Below are 18,107 nucleotides of genomic sequence, written 5' to 3' on the forward strand. Positions count from 1 at the left end.
GCTAATTTTTGTGTTTTTAGTAGACACGGTGTTTTCACCATGTTGGCCAGGATGGTCTTGACTTCTTGATCTTGTGATCTGCCCGCCTTGGCCTCCAAAATGCCGGGATTATGGACGTGAGCTGCTGGGCCCACAAGTGAGCATTAACCGGGAAGGAGCCAGAGACTTGGGAAAGGGACCGAGTGTCCGCTGGACATGACGTAACAGCAGCACTGAGCTGGAGGCCTGTGTGGGGACGTCTCGTGAGGCAGGCACTGTGATTTCCTGTGTAGATGGAAAACTGAGGCACAGAAACAGCGAGTGACTCGTCCAGGGTCATCCCAGCCAGCAAGTGTAGACCTGGGATTCGAACAAGGTCTATGAGGATGGGTTGGGGTAGAGTCCCTGCTCAGTGGACACAGCACAACTCCCCACCAGGGCAGGGAAGCCATGGCCCCGTCCTGCTAACAGAACATAGTCACGTCCACTATGCGCTCTGCCAACTCCCTTGCACAGCTCGCAGGCTTCCTGCGCTCCAGGATGGGACAGGCCCCTCCCGCCAGCGCCGGGCAGCGCCGTGTGCCACGGCCGCTCCATGCCTTCCCCTTAGACGTGACCTGTCACGCCGTGCAGTCTGAAGCCAGGACACAGGATGTGGTCTTGAACGCAAGGCTGAGGAACAGGACAGAGGAAAGTGTTTGCTGTAGAATGAAATCACTCAGCTAATTGCCCTATTTATGTTTTTCTTTTGCATGGATGCAAACAAGAACTGACTTTCAGAAGCAGCAGCTTCCTAGAACTCAAAATCTGTCCATGAATCGGCTTCTTTGCGCCCTGCCTCGGGAGGAAGGCAAAACCCCACCCGCGGTGGCCGCCACTGTGGAGGGTCAACCAGAGTCTTCTCAGAGACACGCTTGCAGGTTTAGCTCAGCTGCCATATGGAGGTCACGACCATGTGACGGGGAACGGATTTCCTGGGCGAAGCTCCTCCCATCCACTTCTCCATCGTGAGTGGCCCTGGGCTTCTGTGCCAGGGGTCCTGTCCTGGGCACTGAGGTGCTGGCCGGTGGGAGAAGTACTCCCTAGTTCCAACTCGCAGCTCTGGAAGGGGGCATCCAGCTCGCAGCGTTTCCCAGCAGCTGCAGCCAGGGCCGCTTCCGGGGCGCGGCGACTAGGAGGCCACGTGGCAGGCAGCAGAGCCTCGGTGGCCCCAGCTGCTGCAGCGTCCCCCCTCCACCCAGTCCAGTGCCCCGAGGGGCGGCTGCACGCCTCCCTCCTCCAAGCACAGAGGGACAGGGGGCGGCCCGGGTCGCTTTATGAGGGGGGCTTGGCCCTTCCCCTCCCAAGTCCCAGAACAGAGGGCCGTGGGTGAGGCCAGCAGCCCTCACTTCCTGGACCCCCGCTGTGTCCCAAAGCAGCCCCACAAACTGTGGCCTGGACCTTCCAGCTGGCCCAGGTCCACAGGCAGGAAGAACTTTCTAGAGCTACTATCTAGATTCTCAATCTTCAATGTTCAGATTTAAAACCTGACACTCCCCAAGTATCCTCTGACCCCCCCATTCTTGCCTGGACTCCCCCTGAATACTTTCTAGTCCAGACCCTTCAAACAGGCAGTGACCTGAAGAAACCGTGCGGTTCTTGATGGGCCCCGCCTCAGGAAAAGGATTAATGAAAACCACTCGAGAAGGAAGCGGGTGTGGCTATGTCAGGGCTTCCTCCCTGGAGCTGGGGTGCACTGGGCGGGGGCGGGTACCTGAAGAGCAGGGCAGCAGGAGGTCCATGAGCACCGAGTCGGCCCCCTTGGTGTAGACGCTGATCTCGCCGGTGAGCGGGTGCCGGACCACCACGGACATCCTCTTGCGGACCGAGTCGAAGCCCAGCGTGTGCAGGAGCTGGAAGGTGAGCCTGCCCAGGTGGGGCAGCTCCACCGACACCTGGTCGTGCAGCCGGTCCACCAGCCTGCAGCTGTAGGCCCGGGCCGCGTACACCAGCGCCGCCTCGTCCGGGCTCTCCGCCTCGTACCGCAGCTCGCGCTCCGGCTCCGGCTCCGGCTCCTGCTCCCGAGGGAGCTCCGGGGCCCAGCTGGCCGCCTGGCTGCCGCAGCCGTTGCTGGCGATGGCCGGGGCGGGCCGGCCCAGCCTCTCCTCCAGCCTGAGAAGCATGCTGTCGCTGGACAGGGTGGACAGGATGCTGGAGCCCGACTTGTGGTTGGACTTGGCGGCGGCCAGGCTCCCGATGCTGCTGCAGCCTGAGGTCAGGCGGCTGGGCGTGAGCCTCCGCAGGAAGCCCTCTATGGTCTTCACGGGGGACTTGAGCTCAAGCCGCACCCGCACCTGCAAGGGAAATGGTCAGAAGGCAAGTGAGGGAACCGCTGTGTCCCCCAGAGGTCCCACCAGCTTCCCACAGCATGCTCCAGGCGCTTGGAGGAACAGTGGCCTCGACTTCCCCACTGGGGTCTCAGAGCACACATTTGTCATGTCCCAGATTTCGGGCCTGCATCGAAACTGTAAGCAGAGACAGTACTCCTTCCCGAGATCGTCCGCCGGCCTCTTCCACTTCTAAACAAAGATTGCGCAAGATTCTTTCAGAAGGTGATTGCCAAGGGCCCACCGGGGGGGCTCGATGTGAGCGGGGGGTTGCAGCTGGTGGCGTCTGCAGGGTTCGCCGGTGCTGTCCTTGCACTCCCATGCCTCCTTGCTCTGCAAAAGCAGCTCAGAGGAGCAGGCTCACCATTGCCTGCCACAAAACGGGGCATTGTGTCCCTAATTAAAAAGCTGCTGAACGAACCACCAGTTTATACTTCCTTTGATTTATGTCTATTAAAAAAACTAATATAGAAATCACATTTCCAGTCCCCAAAGAATCTTTCTAAGCACATTAAATACTCTGACAAATCGCGGATTCCAGTCATTGAAATATTTTAGCCACTACAGTAAGAAACAAAACGAGTTACACACACACACACACACACGTCAAAGTTTCAAAAAGCTCGATGATAAACAGAGCCACACTTTTTTTTTTTGCTCTTTATTGAAAGAGCAAATGTCAAAACAACCGAAATACTGAATTAGCAATTCTTCAAACTGCAGTTTTACCTCTGCATCCTAAGTTGTGAATTACAGTATCAGTCTCCAGAAAAGTCAGGTGGTCCTGCCGTGACTTTAAATGTGCTACACAGCCAGCTGGGAGGCACGGGCAGCCGCATGGCAGTCCCTGCTGGCTCTAAATGTCCTCGAAGGTGACGCTCACCCACCAATATGTGGGAACAGAAATGCACCCAGAGACATGCTGGCCTGCAGCCTGAGTGTGGGTGATTGACAGGCTGGCCCCTAGATGGAAGTCCAGCATGTGTAACCGTCAGCACAAGCCTCGATGGTGCTGTGGTCTTTCATCCTTCATTTAACATCTGCCAGCCAGGGTCTAACCCAGAAAAGGGGTGCTTCTGCAGAGACACACATTACAAGAGTTTTAATGCTGGGGGCAGAGGGCAGAGCCCAGACAGGGGACGCCGAGGCAGCCAGGAGATGAGCTGTGGCTTTGGGAAGCAGCTCCAGCCCAGGGCTGCAGGCACAGGCCTCAAGCCTGCCGGTCTCTGAGTGGCCAGGCCTGTCCTCTTAGAAGTCACCGGGACCAGGTACTGCCAGACACGCTGTCACAGCACAGAAAGTACAGGCCACCTGGTCCACCTCATCACCTGCTGGAAGAGCTGATCCAGGAGGCTGGGAAGGAACCCGGGGAGAGCTGGAGGGCTGGGAGGCCTATGGCACACACCCGGCCCTCGGTACCCTCAGTCCCATTCAAAACTGCCTGGTGCCATCTGCAGGTCGCGCTTCCATCCATGCCCCCTACACGGCCTGGCGCCCCTCAGGGCTTTCTTGGCGCACTGGATGACAGAGGAGCCTTCACACAAACGACCTCTCCTCTCTCAGGAGAAAACCTTAATGTCAGACTGAACCCAAACCAAATTGAGCACTGCTGCATTTCCAGTATCCTAAACGATCTCTGATGGATTCCTGACCGCTTCTCATTGAACGACAATCTCAGATACCTCCAAAAATCCTCCCCATGCCCCATAGCCCAGGCAGACACCTGAGGCCCAGGGCGGGGCCAGCATGTTTCCAGCTGCATGGACGGTAGAGTCAGGATCCATGTGCCAGTTCCTCGTCCCAGAGGCCGCCCCGCACCCCTCTGCCTGTCTTGTCCTCTCTCCTGCGTGGATCTGGGACCCTGAGGCTCCGAGGGGTTGTCTTGGGCAGCTTCCCTTAGGCCCTGCCCCAGGCCAGGCAGGCGGGGCCTCCACACACCCACCTGTCTACCCCAGGCTGGCCCAGGTGGCCCTGTGTCCCTCCCCTCCCAGGCTCAGAGGCCTTCTCTGGTGGGCTGTCCCCTCCCACTTGGCCCCACCCTCCGTCCCTGCCCATGGAGGCCTGGGGCAGGCACTGTGGAACCACAAGGGCTCCTTGGCCCAGTGTGAAGCACCACACTGCGTCTCCGAGGCCCACGAAGTGCCAAAGGCACTTGCCACAGGAAAGGGAAGGGCGCTGACCCTCAGGAGGACTGACAGCCATGGCCCGCAGCACAGAGGTCAAGGTCAAGTTCAGGGCCACGCCAGCACTTGCCTTCTGACGTGGCTGATCCGGGCACGTGACGACGACCGTATTGCAGATGGTGAGTGCGATGAAGAAGTCGAAGACGTCAGACAGCTCGGGCGAGAGGTGGGCCAGCGGGTGCTCCTGGTGCCTCGCCATGGCCAGGCTCCTGTCACACTCACTCACCTTCTCCAGCAGCTTCGGGTCAGGCGTGATGTCCTTCTCCTGGGGAGAAAGGGAGGCTGGCCGTGAGTCGCAACCAGCAGCCTGCCCAGCGTCTTGGGGCGTGCCTATCTAAGGTGCTTTGCTGTAAACAGAACTTCATCTCTCATACATATATGCCATCTTAGCATTGTAAACTACTTGTCATTTTAATTGCACAAAACGTATCTAGCTTCTGTCTACTTTGTGGAAAACACACTTCCGCGCTGCCCTGTGGTCCTTCTGCTCTACGTTTACATTTTACATCAGCAGAAGATTTTATATACATACTGGTGCTTCCCATTTTCCCCAAAACATTATTAATGGTCTGAACTTTTCCGGGCTTTTAAGAACTATTGAAAAACACATTTCAACAACTTCAAAATGGACATGTCATCATTTATTTGACCATCCCTTTATCACTGGATATTTAAATTTCTTTCCGTTTTGCTGATGTAATGTACACGTTGATACACTTCCATATGCAGCAGTCTCTGGCTGAATCGCTAAGTGGCTAGGGGAGAGGGTTTGAATACTTTAAATACTCTTGAATGGTATTGAAAAATGCTGTCAGGAAACCCTGTGCCAATGCAGACTCCCTCCTGCCAAGCGGGAGAGCCCCCACTCCAAGGGGCCCTGTGGAAACCCAGCAATCAGTGTCTACAGCTCTAGGTCACCCCTGCTTAGACGGCAGCTTCTCTGTGGGTTTAGAAGCACATGAGAGAATGAGGCCACCACACAGTGAGCAAGGGGGATGCTTCCTCCCTGCGGTGCGGGGAAAACGTTTCGGAAGGGACAGGCTCTTGCAGAGGCTGTTGCTCCCTTCTGCCGGGTGACGGTGGTCCATGCATTCACGGCCGGGCGGCTGACAGGGCCAGGCACAAAGTATTTTATGGGTTTGGGCTAATTAAAACTCCCTCGGGAGGCGTTGGCTTTGCTTGTCAGCTGTTGTCATCTTGTCCTGAGGTTTTATTTGGCAGCACGGGCTTCCTCTTCGTCACCCTTTCTGGGTGGCTCGCCAGCAATCAACCAGCTTTAGAAGCCGAGGCAAAGGGGCCGTGTCAGCGTCTTGGAAAAGACAACGGTGAGGAGAAAGTGTTGGCCGGAAAACCTTCTGCTGAGCAGAGCCAAACGCCCAGCGACCGTGTAGGATGAAATACAGACACCTCCAATGAGCGGGGGATGGTGAAAGTGGAGGGGACGTGGCCGCGGCCCCTAGCGGGGGGCCCCGAGCACTCACCATGGGGCTGCTGAAGGCCGTGTGCTTGGACAGCATGCTGGCCCTCTTGGCCTCGGCCCGGCTGCCCGTGCGCCGGTGGGACTTGGTGCTCTGGGTCCTGTGCACCACCCGGACACTCTGGTGGCTCCCGATGCTGCCACGCTGGGACACGGAGCCCCCTCTGGGCACCACCTCCTCCTCCTCCGAGTCTGCCTCCTGGTACCTGGCCAGACGCTGCGCTGTGGGCAGAGGGTGCAGGGTGAGACACGGTGGGGGAAGGCTGGGCAGACAGAACCCTTTCGGGGTGTTTTAGGCTCCACGAGGCTTCCGGCCGGCAGGGCAGCCCCGGAGCACTCACCCCCCTCGTTCCCTAACAGCAAGGGCTAGGGACCACCTGCGGAGGCTGACAGCCTCAACTGTTTCTCAGATGAGAAGACTGGCTTTCATCTCAGAGGACTTAGAGCTTTCTAAGGTCGCACGAGTGCGGGGAAGGGAAACGGATTCACGTGCAGCCCCTCTGTTCAGGAAGGGCCTAGGTATGTGGGCTGGGGCAGCAGGTGGCCGGGGCAGGGAGGGTGGCGGGCCTTCCAGCCACGCTGGGACCACGGTGTGCACTTGGTGCTGGGCTCCTTGCTCAGGGCCACGTGGGCAGTAGGCACCGTCTGCTCCCGTCTGATGTGTGCTATGGCTGCTATGGCCTAGCTCGCACCCCTGAGGCCAGGCTTTGGACTCAGCTCTGAAACTCCATCCCAGAGGACCTGGAGCGTGATGTTGTGCTCATGCCTACAGGCGGCCCTGCTGAGCAAACTCCCCATGACCCGGTGCACGCGCCCAGCACCCGGGTAGAGGTGCCTGGCTGCGGCTTCTCGCTAACCCGTGGCTCTTGCTGACCCAAGGCTCTGAACCAGTTTTCTGGGTTCTGCCCAGTGAGGACAGCTTGTTTCTCCGTGGATGAGCAGAAAGGAGGCCATTTATGAGGATGACTCATCAAAACAAGCATTTAATCAGAACTTCAGGCACAGGCGTGGTGCTGAGTCGAAGGAGCCGGGCCGTCGAGAGGCCAGACAGGGAGATACCTGTGGAGCTGGCCAGCCACATGGACCAGGCTCTTAACAGACCCTCCGGGAGAGATGAGAAAAATGGGGACAAAAAGGGTAAGTCACCTGCCCACTGTCACGAGGCCGAGTAATCGTCAGTGCCAGGAATCCAACTCAGGGAGACCCTAATTCCAGGAGCAGATGCCCTCCCGCCCCGAGGACGTCTCACCAGCTCTCAGGTGACATCAGCCCAGTGCACCATAAGCAAGGACACACAAAACCTGGATGCCTGACTGTGTCCAGCGTGAGGTGACGGGCTGGGCTTTAGCCTCCAGGAAAGTGGACCTCCCCATCCCACCATCCCCCAGCAGTGGGCCCGCAGGTCCGGAGCGCCACGGAACCATCCGTCAGGGGCTCCTCCTGGGCCTGCACAGCCAGTGAGCTCTAGGTCACCGGGCCAGGCTGTCAGAGGGCACACTCAAGGCTTCCACGGCCGGTTCTGGTCCGTAAGCAGGGCTTGGGACTAAGAGTCCCTCTGAAATCCTGCAGAATTTCAGATCTAAGTTAGATCTGGAGAGGTCAGATCACAAGATAACTGGCTGATGACTGCTCCCTGCCTGGGTGCCTGTCAACAGCTGATCCAGGCAACGGCTGCTGAGAGGCACGAGGTTTCATTCATCACCGGAAATGCTCCCTGTGTCTTCGGAGGCAAGGAAACTCTCTGGTTTTATGGTAGCATTTGGCAACTGTCAGAATCTTTCTGTAATCTAAGTTGGGATCCTGCCCCGGGGAGCCTGAGCGTCCGGCTTTATTATTATCTTTTAAATTTATTGTTATGATTGATGGATAAGTCAACATGGTATACATTTGCAGGCTGCAGTGTGACATTTGACACGTGTGTACAACGCGGCATGATTAAATTATGCTGAGCAACACATCTGTCACTGGACTCGTCTATCATGTTTTTATGGTTAGAGTTAAAATTTACTCTCTCGGTTATTTTGAAATGTAGAATACATTCTTATTGCCTCTGGTCACCTGCTGTGCAACAGATCTCAAAACCTGTTCCTCATGTCTGTCTGAAATGGGCCGGCTTTGAAGCGCTGCTGCAGAACTGACCGCCCGGGTCTCTGATCCCCTTATGACTCTGCTGAGTTCTGCTTTTGAGGTTTAGCAATTATGGGAGGGGATGAAGAGGAAGGAGGGAGAGGAGAGGAGCGAAGGAGAAGGGAAGGGGGGAGGAGAGGGAGCCGGAGGAGGCTGGGCGAGTGGATGGAGCACAGTCACTGACCATCTATTTTGGGTGGCAACTTAAACTTTAAACAGAGAGGGTCAGTTCCTCTGCCTTCTGTGTGCTATGACTGCTTTCATTTTATGTTGAGGAAGACTATGGCTTCCAGGATAATTACTGGTTTTAAGAAAAGCTCACAAAAATGGCAGGTATCCAGCAGATGCCTGCCACCAAACCCCTCTACACAGCAGCTTCCCGGTCAGGCCCCTCGCATCCCTGTCCGGTTCTGATTTGCTGCTTCCGTCGCACGGTCTCCGTTTCTGCTGCAGGCAGGACGTGGAGCCCAGGCATGTCCGCGGCAGGGACCCTGGTGCGCACCCTTTCCTGCAGTCACACCCTGGGTTTCGGCAGCTGGCGTCTCCCCCAGGCACCAGGTTGCAGGGAGGCAGCCATGGATGAGGAAGGAGAGGTGGGAGTGGGGACCGCTTCAGTCACTGGGAGTGAGGCGATTCCTTTCTTTCCAGTTCCCAGGGACACTGTCCCAGGGGAGAGAATGCAGCATGAACGAGCCAGTGCCCTTCTGAGGATTTTCAGCTGGTGACCAGATGATGATGGCTGAGAGCGACGTCTCTTTGTCCCTTGGTGTGGCAGAGCAAGGGGATGGGATGCCTCGAAGTGAGCTCCCCGCGGGTGGCTTGCCTGCTTCCTTAAGAGGATGCCTGGCACTCCAGACCCTGCAGGTGCAGAGCGGGCAGCCGTGCCACTGCCTGCTCTAAAAATGGCGCCAGGCTTCAGGCGCTTGAGCTGCTCTGACAGCGGTGTCTTTATACTCCCCTGAGAATCAGTAATCCCTGAAGCCTGTGAGGTGTGTGTGTCTGTGTGTGTGTGTGTCTCTGTGTCTGTGTGTGTGTGGTGTGTGTGTATGTCTCTGTGTGTATGTGTGTGTCTGTGTGTGTCTCTGTGTGTGTGTCTGTGTGTATGTCTCTGTGTGTATGTGTGTCTCTGTATGTGTGTGTCTGTCTCTGTGTGTGTATGTCTCTGTGTGTATGTCTCTGTGTGTATGCGTGTCTGTGTGTGTCTCTGTGTGTGTCTGTGTATGTCTATGTGTGTGTGTGTCTCTGTGTCTGTGTGTGTGTGTGGTGTGTCTGTGTGTGTCTGTGTGTATGTGTGTGTCTGTGTGTCTGTGTATGTCTATGTGTGTGTGGTGTGTGTGTGTGTGTGTGTGTCTGTGTGTGTGTGGTGTGTGTGTGTGTGTCTCTGTGTCTGTGTGTGTGTGTCTCTGTGTCTGTGTGTGTGTGTCTGTGTGTGTGTGTGTGTCTCTGTGTCTGTGTGTGTGGTGTGTGTCTGTGTGTGTGTGTGTCTGTGTGTGTGTGTGTGTGTGTCTGTGTGTGTCTCTGTGTGTCTCTGTATGTGTGTCTCTGTGTGTCTGTGTATGTCTATGTGTGTGTGTGTCTCTGTGTCTGTGTGTGTGTCTCTGTGTGTGTGTGTGTGTGTGTCTCTGTGTCTGTGTGTGTGGTGTGTGTGTCTGTGTGTGTGGTGTGTGTGTCTGTGTGTGTCTCTGTGTGTATGTGTGTGTGTGTCTGTGTGTGTCTGTGTGTGTGTCTGTGTCCAGGCAGCTCTGGATGGGGCAGCTTTCTGGTTCAGCCCACGTTGGGAGCCCCCCAGCCCTGGACTCACCGTTTGCGTCATGAGAATACTCTACACCAGACACAGTGCATCTTCGGAAAAGCATCTTGTTCTCCGTCAAGGTGCCAGTTTTGTCCGAGAAGATGTACTGTATCTGCCCCAGGTCCTCCGTGATGTTCAGAGCTCGGCACTGCAGCTGCGAGTCTGTTTCTTCGTCATACAACTGCACATCCTGGTTAATGAAGTACACTTGGCACACCTTCACGATCTCGATGGAAACGTACAAGGAAATGGGGATCAAAACCTGGAAGAGACGAGGCACCCAGGAGGAATGACCGTGAGGACCGGGGAGCTGGGCAATTAGTCAGTCTCTTTAAACAACAAATGACTATGGCTGCAAGGAAGCAGGGACTATACTGTACCTTCATGAGCCTAAATAGGTTGGTTTAGAGGCAGGATTGGAAAGGTATGAGAGTATTGGCAAAGGGAAGGAACAAGGACAGCGTATGGAGCAGCTGCAGGGCGGGGTCCGCTACGGTGTCTGGAAGTGTGCTGCCCATGGCTTGGAGAGCAGCAAGCAGTTGTGGTGGAGAGAGGCTAGGACAGGAGAGAGAAGAGAGAGGAGACATCACGGCACAGTCGGTCCTCACACGCGAGGCCAGCTCGCACCACGCGGCACGGCGCACTCGACCCCGGCCCTCCCTGGGCTCCCGTCTCCCGGACACACAGCCCCACGTTCAGGGAGCAGTGCAAACAAGTCTTTTTGCAGGCGCTGGGCTTGTGATTCCGTGCCCTTGTACAACGCAGAAGAAAGGGAGAGGGGCTTTGAGAAATCATTCAGTGATGTCTTCATAATTGAAGAACAATTCTCCTCAAAATGAACGTTTATTTACTCATTTGTTTTTGTAGCGTAATGATACTGAATTAATGTTTACAGACTCAGCATGTCACACCCACACTCACTCGGTTCTCCTGGGAACTGAAGTGTGGTAACGAAACACCAACTACAGTCCTAGCTCAAGGCTAGGACGAGATTTGCATTTATTAGAAAAAAAAAAGATGTAGAGAGTTAAAGATGACTGTTTCCTGTTGTAGGAAGCACATATAAAAGACAGCAAAGGTTCCCTCCGAGGCAAAGGCTGAGCCAGTGTCACTGGTCACTGAGTTCCCAAGAAGGTTGGTGGCGATCTCACTGCCCCCTCGCCCTCCGGACGCTGGGACCTTCCCCACGCTTTCACAGACCTTTCTGAGCACAGCCAGCCAGTCATTGACTTTCTATGTCAGGAAGGCATGTGAATTAATAATAGTAATAATAAGTGCAGATAAATGCAACGTAATAACCTCAACCGAATCCTGGAGCAGGAAAGGCACATTTATGGAAAGACTAGTGGAATCTAAGACAAGTCTGGAGTTTTGTTCAAAGCAAAGGGCTGGGCTGGGCGCAGTGGCTCACACCTGTCATCCCAGCACTTTGGGGCTAGGGCAGGTAGATCACCTGAAGTTGGGAGTTCAAGACCAGCTTGGCCAACATGGTGAAACCCTATCTCTACTAAAAATACAAAAATTAGCTAGATGTGTGGCATGCACCTGTAATCCCAGCTACTCAGAAGGCTGAGGCAAGGGAATTGCTTGAATCCAGGAGGCGGAGGTTGCAGTGAACCAAGATAACGCCACTGCACTCTAGCCTAGGTGACACAGTGAGGCTCTGTCATAAAAAAAACAGACCAGACCAAACCAAAACAAGCAAAGGACTAAAGTTGGCATCTCAGTTTTCATAACGTCCTGTGACAATGTAATATGTTCACATTAGGGGAAACTGGGTGAGGCGCGTATGGAAACTCAGTGTAAAATTTATTTAGAAAACTAAATTTTATTTTGGAATGATTTTAAGATTTACGCGAAAGTTGCAAAGGCTTTTGCAACTTGTCTGTAAGCCTTAAAATCATTCCAAAATAAAACCTATTTTTTTTTAAAAAAAGTAACTGAAAGGAAAAACAAAATGAAAATGATGACCCAAACCAAACCCTCAAAGCAAGAATCTTAAGAACAGAAAAGGAGTATTTTAACTTAAAAATCACCCAAGGTAAGCCGGGCGCGGTGGCTCAAGCCTGTAATCCCAGCACTTTGGGAGGCTGAGGCGGGTGGATCACGAGGTCGAGAGATCGAGACCATCCTGGTCAACATGGTGAAACCCCGTCTCTACTAAAGATACAAAAAATTAGCTGGGCATGGTGGCACGTGCCTGTAATCCCAGCTACTCAGGAGGCTGAGGCAGGAGAATTGCCTGAGCCCAGGAGGCGGAGGTTGCGGTGAGCCGAGATCGCGCCATTGCACTCCAGCCTGGGTAACAAGAGCGAAACTCCGTCTCAAAAAAAAAAAAAAAAAAAAAAAAAAAAAAAAAAATCACCCAAGGAAGGATCCCATAGATGATTTAGGAGGGAAAATAAAAGGCAGAACTTTTGGCAGATATATCTGTGGTCCTCCCTGGTGCAGAATTTATAGGGAATTCTGAGCAGTGTACGATGACTTTAAGTTCTCTTCAGAAAAGTGAAGCAATTACTGTGCAATGCTACTATTGTTACCTGCAGGACGATTATCATGGTTAAAAATGAGTAGACTGCAGCTGTGACTGGGGACAGGGAGCTTCCATCAGAGTTGGGGACGTAAAATGATGACTTCTTCTCCTGATACCGCCATATCCACAGTCCGTGTCCTGTAGTAACGTTCAAAGAGAAACGTCGTTCATCCAACGGAAAAATAAGAACGTTGCCAGCGTATACTAAAGCGCGCTTTAATCTGTTACCCGATGCAAGCACAGGTGGCTTTCTCCGCCAGCTCTGCCTTGTCGGAAAACAAAGACACACCATGTTCTTGGCACCTACCATCCAAGGAAGGAGCTGGGACTTGGTCTCTTCCTACACTGGGCATTTCCCGTTGTTGGTGCCAAGTGGTCGCACCTGTTCCAACCCAGAGCTACGCGTGTGCCGGCAGCCGGCAGCGCGAGGCCCCGAGACGGAATTTCTCAACACGCATCTCACAAAACACCAGTCTCACAAAATACACAGCAAAAAAAAAAAAAAAAACCCCAAAAAAAACCAGTCAGTGGGCTCGGACACTGCTGTTGCTGTCCTTCCCGGAGATTCATGCTTCACATGTGGGGGTCTCTGGGAAGCAACGGTCATGCCCATTCCTGGTCCACTGGACCCACACCCGTATGGAAACAGAAGCCTCTTGCGTGCCCTGTACATCTGTATCTCATGCCACTGGGCTGAGACCACATGACGCCCACTTCGTGTGAGCCCATGTGGAACGTAACTGCTAGCCCCTCCTAGAATCCACAGCCATCTCTTGTTTCTTCTTTCATGAAGTTCCCACCAGTCACATCTGTGCTTCTCCTGCTAGTAGCCTTAGTTCACCACCAGCTTACTAATATTCTCCCCCTGGAATCATCACCACTGCTGTGATGAGCGCATTCTTCCACTAAGAAACTGTCAATCCAGAAAATCACATTACAGTCGGCCCTCAGTATCTGGGGGGTCCAAATCCATGGATTCAACCAACCATGGACCAGAAAATATTAGGAGAAAAAGATGGTATCTGCGTATATTCCCTAAACAACACATAGCAATTACCTACATGACACGTACATTGCATCAGGCATTATAAGTAACCCAGAGGTGATTTACAGCAGGGTCCCTGCTCCCCAGGCTGCAGACGGGTCCATGGCCTGTCAGGAGCTGGGCTGCCCAGCTGCAGGTGAGCGGCAGGTGAAGGAGCATTCCCCAGGTGCACAGGTCCCTGTGCCCAGCTAGCTGCACGGGCCGTGTGGAGGGAGTTCCACGCCGCCATTCACTGGTGCCTAGGTGAGCTGCCCCTCCCGTCAGATCAGTGGCGGCATGAGCTTCTCACAGGAGCAGGAACCCTCCTGTGCCTTGCCCATGGGGGAATCCAGGCTGCACGCCCTGATGAGAATCTAGGTAGTGCCGGATGATGTGGAGCAGTTTCACCCCAAAACCATATCCCCCACTACCCCCACATCTGTGGAAAAACTGTCTTCCAAAAAAACCAGTCTCTGGTGCCAAAACGGTTGGGGACTGCTGATTTAGAGTATATGGGAAGGCACAGGTGGGTTATATGTGAATACTGTTTCCCTTTCTGTCAGGGAATTGAGTATCTGAAGATTTTGGTATGGCAGGGTCCTGGAACCGACCGCCCATGGGTACCGAGGGACAGCTGTACTCTGCAAGATCCTTTCTTCCAGGTGTTTCCATGTAGCCTGTGCTGATGCTGGCCGCCCTTGAATTCAAGTCGGTGAGAAACCGGTGTTTTAACCATTGGGTGCTAGGTCTGCACGTTGGGGGCAGCCTGCCAAACTCACCTGGGGCCCATTCATTGCTTTTCTTTTCTTTCTTTCTTTCTTTCTTTTTTTTTTTTTTTGAGACAGAGTCTTGCTCTGTCATCCAGGCTGGAGTGCAGTGGCTCAGTATCTGCTTGCTGCAACCTCTGCCTCCCAGGTTCAAGTGATTCTCCTGCCTCAGCCTCCCGAGTAGCTAGGACTACAGGCATGAGCCACCATGCCTGGCTTATTATTATTATTTTTTTTGTATTTTTACTAGAGACAGGGTTTCATCCTGTTGGCCAGGATGGTCACGAACCCCTGACCTGAAATGACCTGCCCACCTCAGCCTCCCAAAGTGCTTGGATTACAGGCATGAGCCACCGGCCTGGTCTCCGGCCTGGTCCCCGCTCATTTCCGATCTGTCTGGGAAACTTACCGACCGCTGAACACAGAGACATGCAAATGAGGAGCAGCACACACCAGAGGACGTCGCAGTTCATCTGCCTCTCCAGCTTGCTTCGCTTGTAGCGGGGCCCGCTGTTGTTCAGCAGAGCCTTGGTCTCATGTCCTGTCGGGAGGGCAAAGGGACATGGTGAGTCCGAGCCTGGAGCTAAGGGACCAGCTAGCTGCACGGGCGGCATGCAGGGAATTCCACCCTGCCATTTGCTGGTGCTTAGGTGAGAAGCTCCGTAAAATTAATCTTACTTCCTGTTGAACAGGTCTGAAAATACAATAAAATGAATTAAAGTTAAATTAAATGAGTCTTATACATACAATGACTGCGGAGAAAGAAGTGGAAAAAATACGCTCTTGTGCCAAGAAAGAACACTTTGGGTGGAGGTACTGCTCAAAGAATTTTTGCCCAGCCTTCTTTCCATTTTCCTAGTTTTCCAAACTTTTTACAACGGGGGACTATGTTACGCTCTTTTATTTTTATTTTTTATTTTTTTGAGATGGAGTGTCACTGTTGCCCAGGCTGGATGGAGTGCAGGGGCACGATCTCAGCTCACTGCAACCTCTGCCTCTCAGGTTCAAGTGATTCTCCTGCCTCAGCCTCCCTAGTAGCTGGGACTACAGGCACGTGCCAGCACGCCCCGGCTACGCTTTTTGCAGAGACGGGGTTCCATTCTGTGTTGGCCGGGCTGGTCTCAAACTCCCGACCTCATGATCCGCCCACCTCAGCCTCGCAAAGTGCTGGGGTTACAGGCACGAGCCACCGCGCCCGGCCATGCTGCTCTTGTGATCAGAACGCAGGGAGGGAGAAGTGCTGGGGAGCACAGCGCGTGTGGCGTGTGGCGGCAGGTGGCGCCGGGTGCCCGAACCTACCTGCGTAGACGACGATGCCGACCACCGCGTCCGTGTTCCTCAGCGTGCAGCCTCGCAGAAGCAGGTTTTCCTTGCACAGCGCGGCCTTCTTCCCGTTGTCGTGTATGCTGTGGAGTGACAGTTGGCCCGTGTCACGTGCTGGGCATGTGCCTCATGTCTGCAGCGGCACTGCCTTGAGGAAGGAAGGCGCTGACATGGTGCAAGTGAGAGGCCACCGGGGTCTGGACTGGGGGGCGGGGAGGGGGCCCCAAGAGTGGGTGGCTCGCCCTGTGGGTCTCTGTAAGCGCTGAGACGGAGCTGCTGTTCACGACCCCCTGGGTGTCCGGCAGCAGCTCGAGAGCCTGGGGTTTGTTTAGCTCGCCCATGGACTTGCTTTCACTCCAGGATTAACCCCCGCTGGAAAGGGCAGACCCCTAACCGGCCAAGGGAGGCTGGCTAGGTGGTGTCTGCGTATCTCCTGCTCAACACAGAAACTGTGACTCCTCATCACAGCCTCAAGCTGTCACAAAAATACAAACATCTGTCGACAAAAGGAGATGACCTTGGTTTCACTGTTTACATCCTTTTCTCTTACAAGAGGTTACAGTGTTGTTAGAAATATTAATCTGTGTGCTCTGCAATGTGGGAAATTCCGTAAGACATTTCTATACATTGTTTTGCTGCTATTTGGTTTCAGAGGGACAGTCCAAGCTGAAGCTACTGGTTTTCAAACTTGTCCTCCTGGCCCGCTAAGGACCCATGCTGGCTGGGCAGCCTCGGGCTAGGACTGCACTGGGACAGATGTGGCCCCAGGAGCCAGGTGCACAGGTCACGGGGGGAGGTGCAGGAGCCAGATGCACAGGTCACGGGGGCGGTGGGGGGGCTCATAACCGGAACCGTAGCCCAGGCCTGCTGTAGATCCGGGCTTCCAGAGCCACAGCAGGGGCCCAGCCTAACCCACCAGGCAGGGCCGCCAAGGAATTGCCTTCCAAGAGGCCACCTGTTCATAGCCACACCCCCTCCGCACACATTCCCTACACTCGCACAGTCCAAAGCCTTCCGGTGCGGCTCTTAGCGGGTCACCAGGGACCCCTGCAGGCCTTTCCCTCCTGCCAACTCTTAGCCCCCGGACCAGGGAAAGAACTCTAAGTCCCAGTGGAGAAGAGACGCTAAGCGGCAGAGGCAAGGCTGAAATGCAAGCTGGAGGGATGGCTTTCCTACACGTCAGATATTTACCAACAGCAAGGGTTCTTCTGCAGAGCCGACGCAGGGGCCACACAAGGGCTGTTCAGCCAGCGCTGTGACTACAGCTCCCCTCGCCTTTCCAAGACAGAGGGAGGTTTTCCTTTAAACAGGCATTCAAGACGGAAACCCACTTTGCCAGCCACAACATCGAGAGCCTGGCAGGCACGAGACACCCCTAGGTACTGAACCCTGCTCCATGCTTGCGGAGTGAGGACACCTCCTACCACGTGTGTCCCGTGGACTTCTCCAGCAACAGTCAAAGCCACCACCGCAGCCACTGGGACGGAAGAAAATAACAAATCATCTCCAAGTTCAGGCTGTGCTTCCTAAGGACAAACCATACACTTGATAGAAACAAGAAAAAGGTTCTGCATTGAGTGTTCTTAATTGTGACACTGACTTTTGAGCAACTACTGTGATTTCTGATAAGTCCAAGCCAGACAGAAACTTGGAACCTTATGCAGGCGCACCAACCTATACAAGGCCCACACCAGAAGGAAGAGCGATGCAAAGGGGACGGGAACGCACTCCTGGATGAACGGCCCCACGTCAGAAAGGGGAGGCTGAAGAATGACAGCACCATCGGGTGCCTGGTGCCTGGGCTGGAGGCTGCCTGGGGCTTTTGAGAGATTGAGCCCTGGCCAAGGACCACACAGACACGCGGCTCAGCTCCGCAGAGGTGCACTTAAGAACGTGAGCTGTCAGCTCCCTTGTCACGGCTGAACTGCGTCCCCTCAGAATTCAGCTGGTGAAGCCCTAACTCCCAGGACCGCAGAATACGACGGTATTTGGAGACAAGGTCTTCAAAGAGATAAGTTAAAATGAAGTCCTTTGGTGGAGGTGGTGGCTCACACCTGTAATCCCAGCACTTTGGGAGGCAGAGACAGGTGCATCACTTGAGGTCAGGGGTTTGAGACCAGCCTGGTCAATATGGTGAAACCCGGTCTCCACTAAAAATACAAAAATTAGCTGGGCATGGTGGTGGGCGCCTGCAATCCCAGCTACTCAGGAGGCTGAGGCAGGAGAATCACCTGAACTCCCCCGGGAGGCGGAGGTTTCAGTGATTCAGGATCGCGCCGCTGCACTTCAGCCTGGGTGACAGAGCAAGACTCTGTCAAAAATTAAAAAAAGAGGTCCTTAGTGTGGGCCCTAGTCCACAGGACTAGATCCTTCTAAGAAGAGTTTAGGACACAGAGACACACAGAGAAGAGCATGTGAAGACACAAGGGGAAGGCATCTTGCCCTCCACAAGCCAACAGGAAAGGTCTCAGAAGCCACTAGTCCTGCAGACACCTTGAGCTCACACTTCCCAGCCTGCAGAACCAGAAGGCAGCAC

At 54.3% G+C, this 18,107-nt stretch overlaps 1 protein-coding gene across 1 annotated transcript in view; it reads right to left on the minus strand.

Annotated features, from left to right (window-relative positions):
- Positions 1–18,107, minus strand: part of ATP10A (ATPase phospholipid transporting 10A (putative)) — a 162,782-nt gene that overhangs the window by 36,721 nt on the left and 107,954 nt on the right. The window contains 7 exon segments of the mRNA XM_003943686.4: positions 1,733–2,312; positions 4,599–4,793; positions 6,010–6,227; positions 9,934–10,186; positions 12,465–12,595; positions 14,658–14,789; positions 15,548–15,654. Coding sequence (XP_003943735.3) covers positions 1,733–2,312; positions 4,599–4,793; positions 6,010–6,227; positions 9,934–10,186; positions 12,465–12,595; positions 14,658–14,789; positions 15,548–15,654 — 1,616 coding nt within the window.

The sequence above is a fragment of the Saimiri boliviensis genome, chromosome 5 (genome assembly GCF_048565385.1).
Source record: "Saimiri boliviensis isolate mSaiBol1 chromosome 5, mSaiBol1.pri, whole genome shotgun sequence".
NCBI lineage: Eukaryota > Metazoa > Chordata > Mammalia > Primates > Cebidae > Saimiri > Saimiri boliviensis.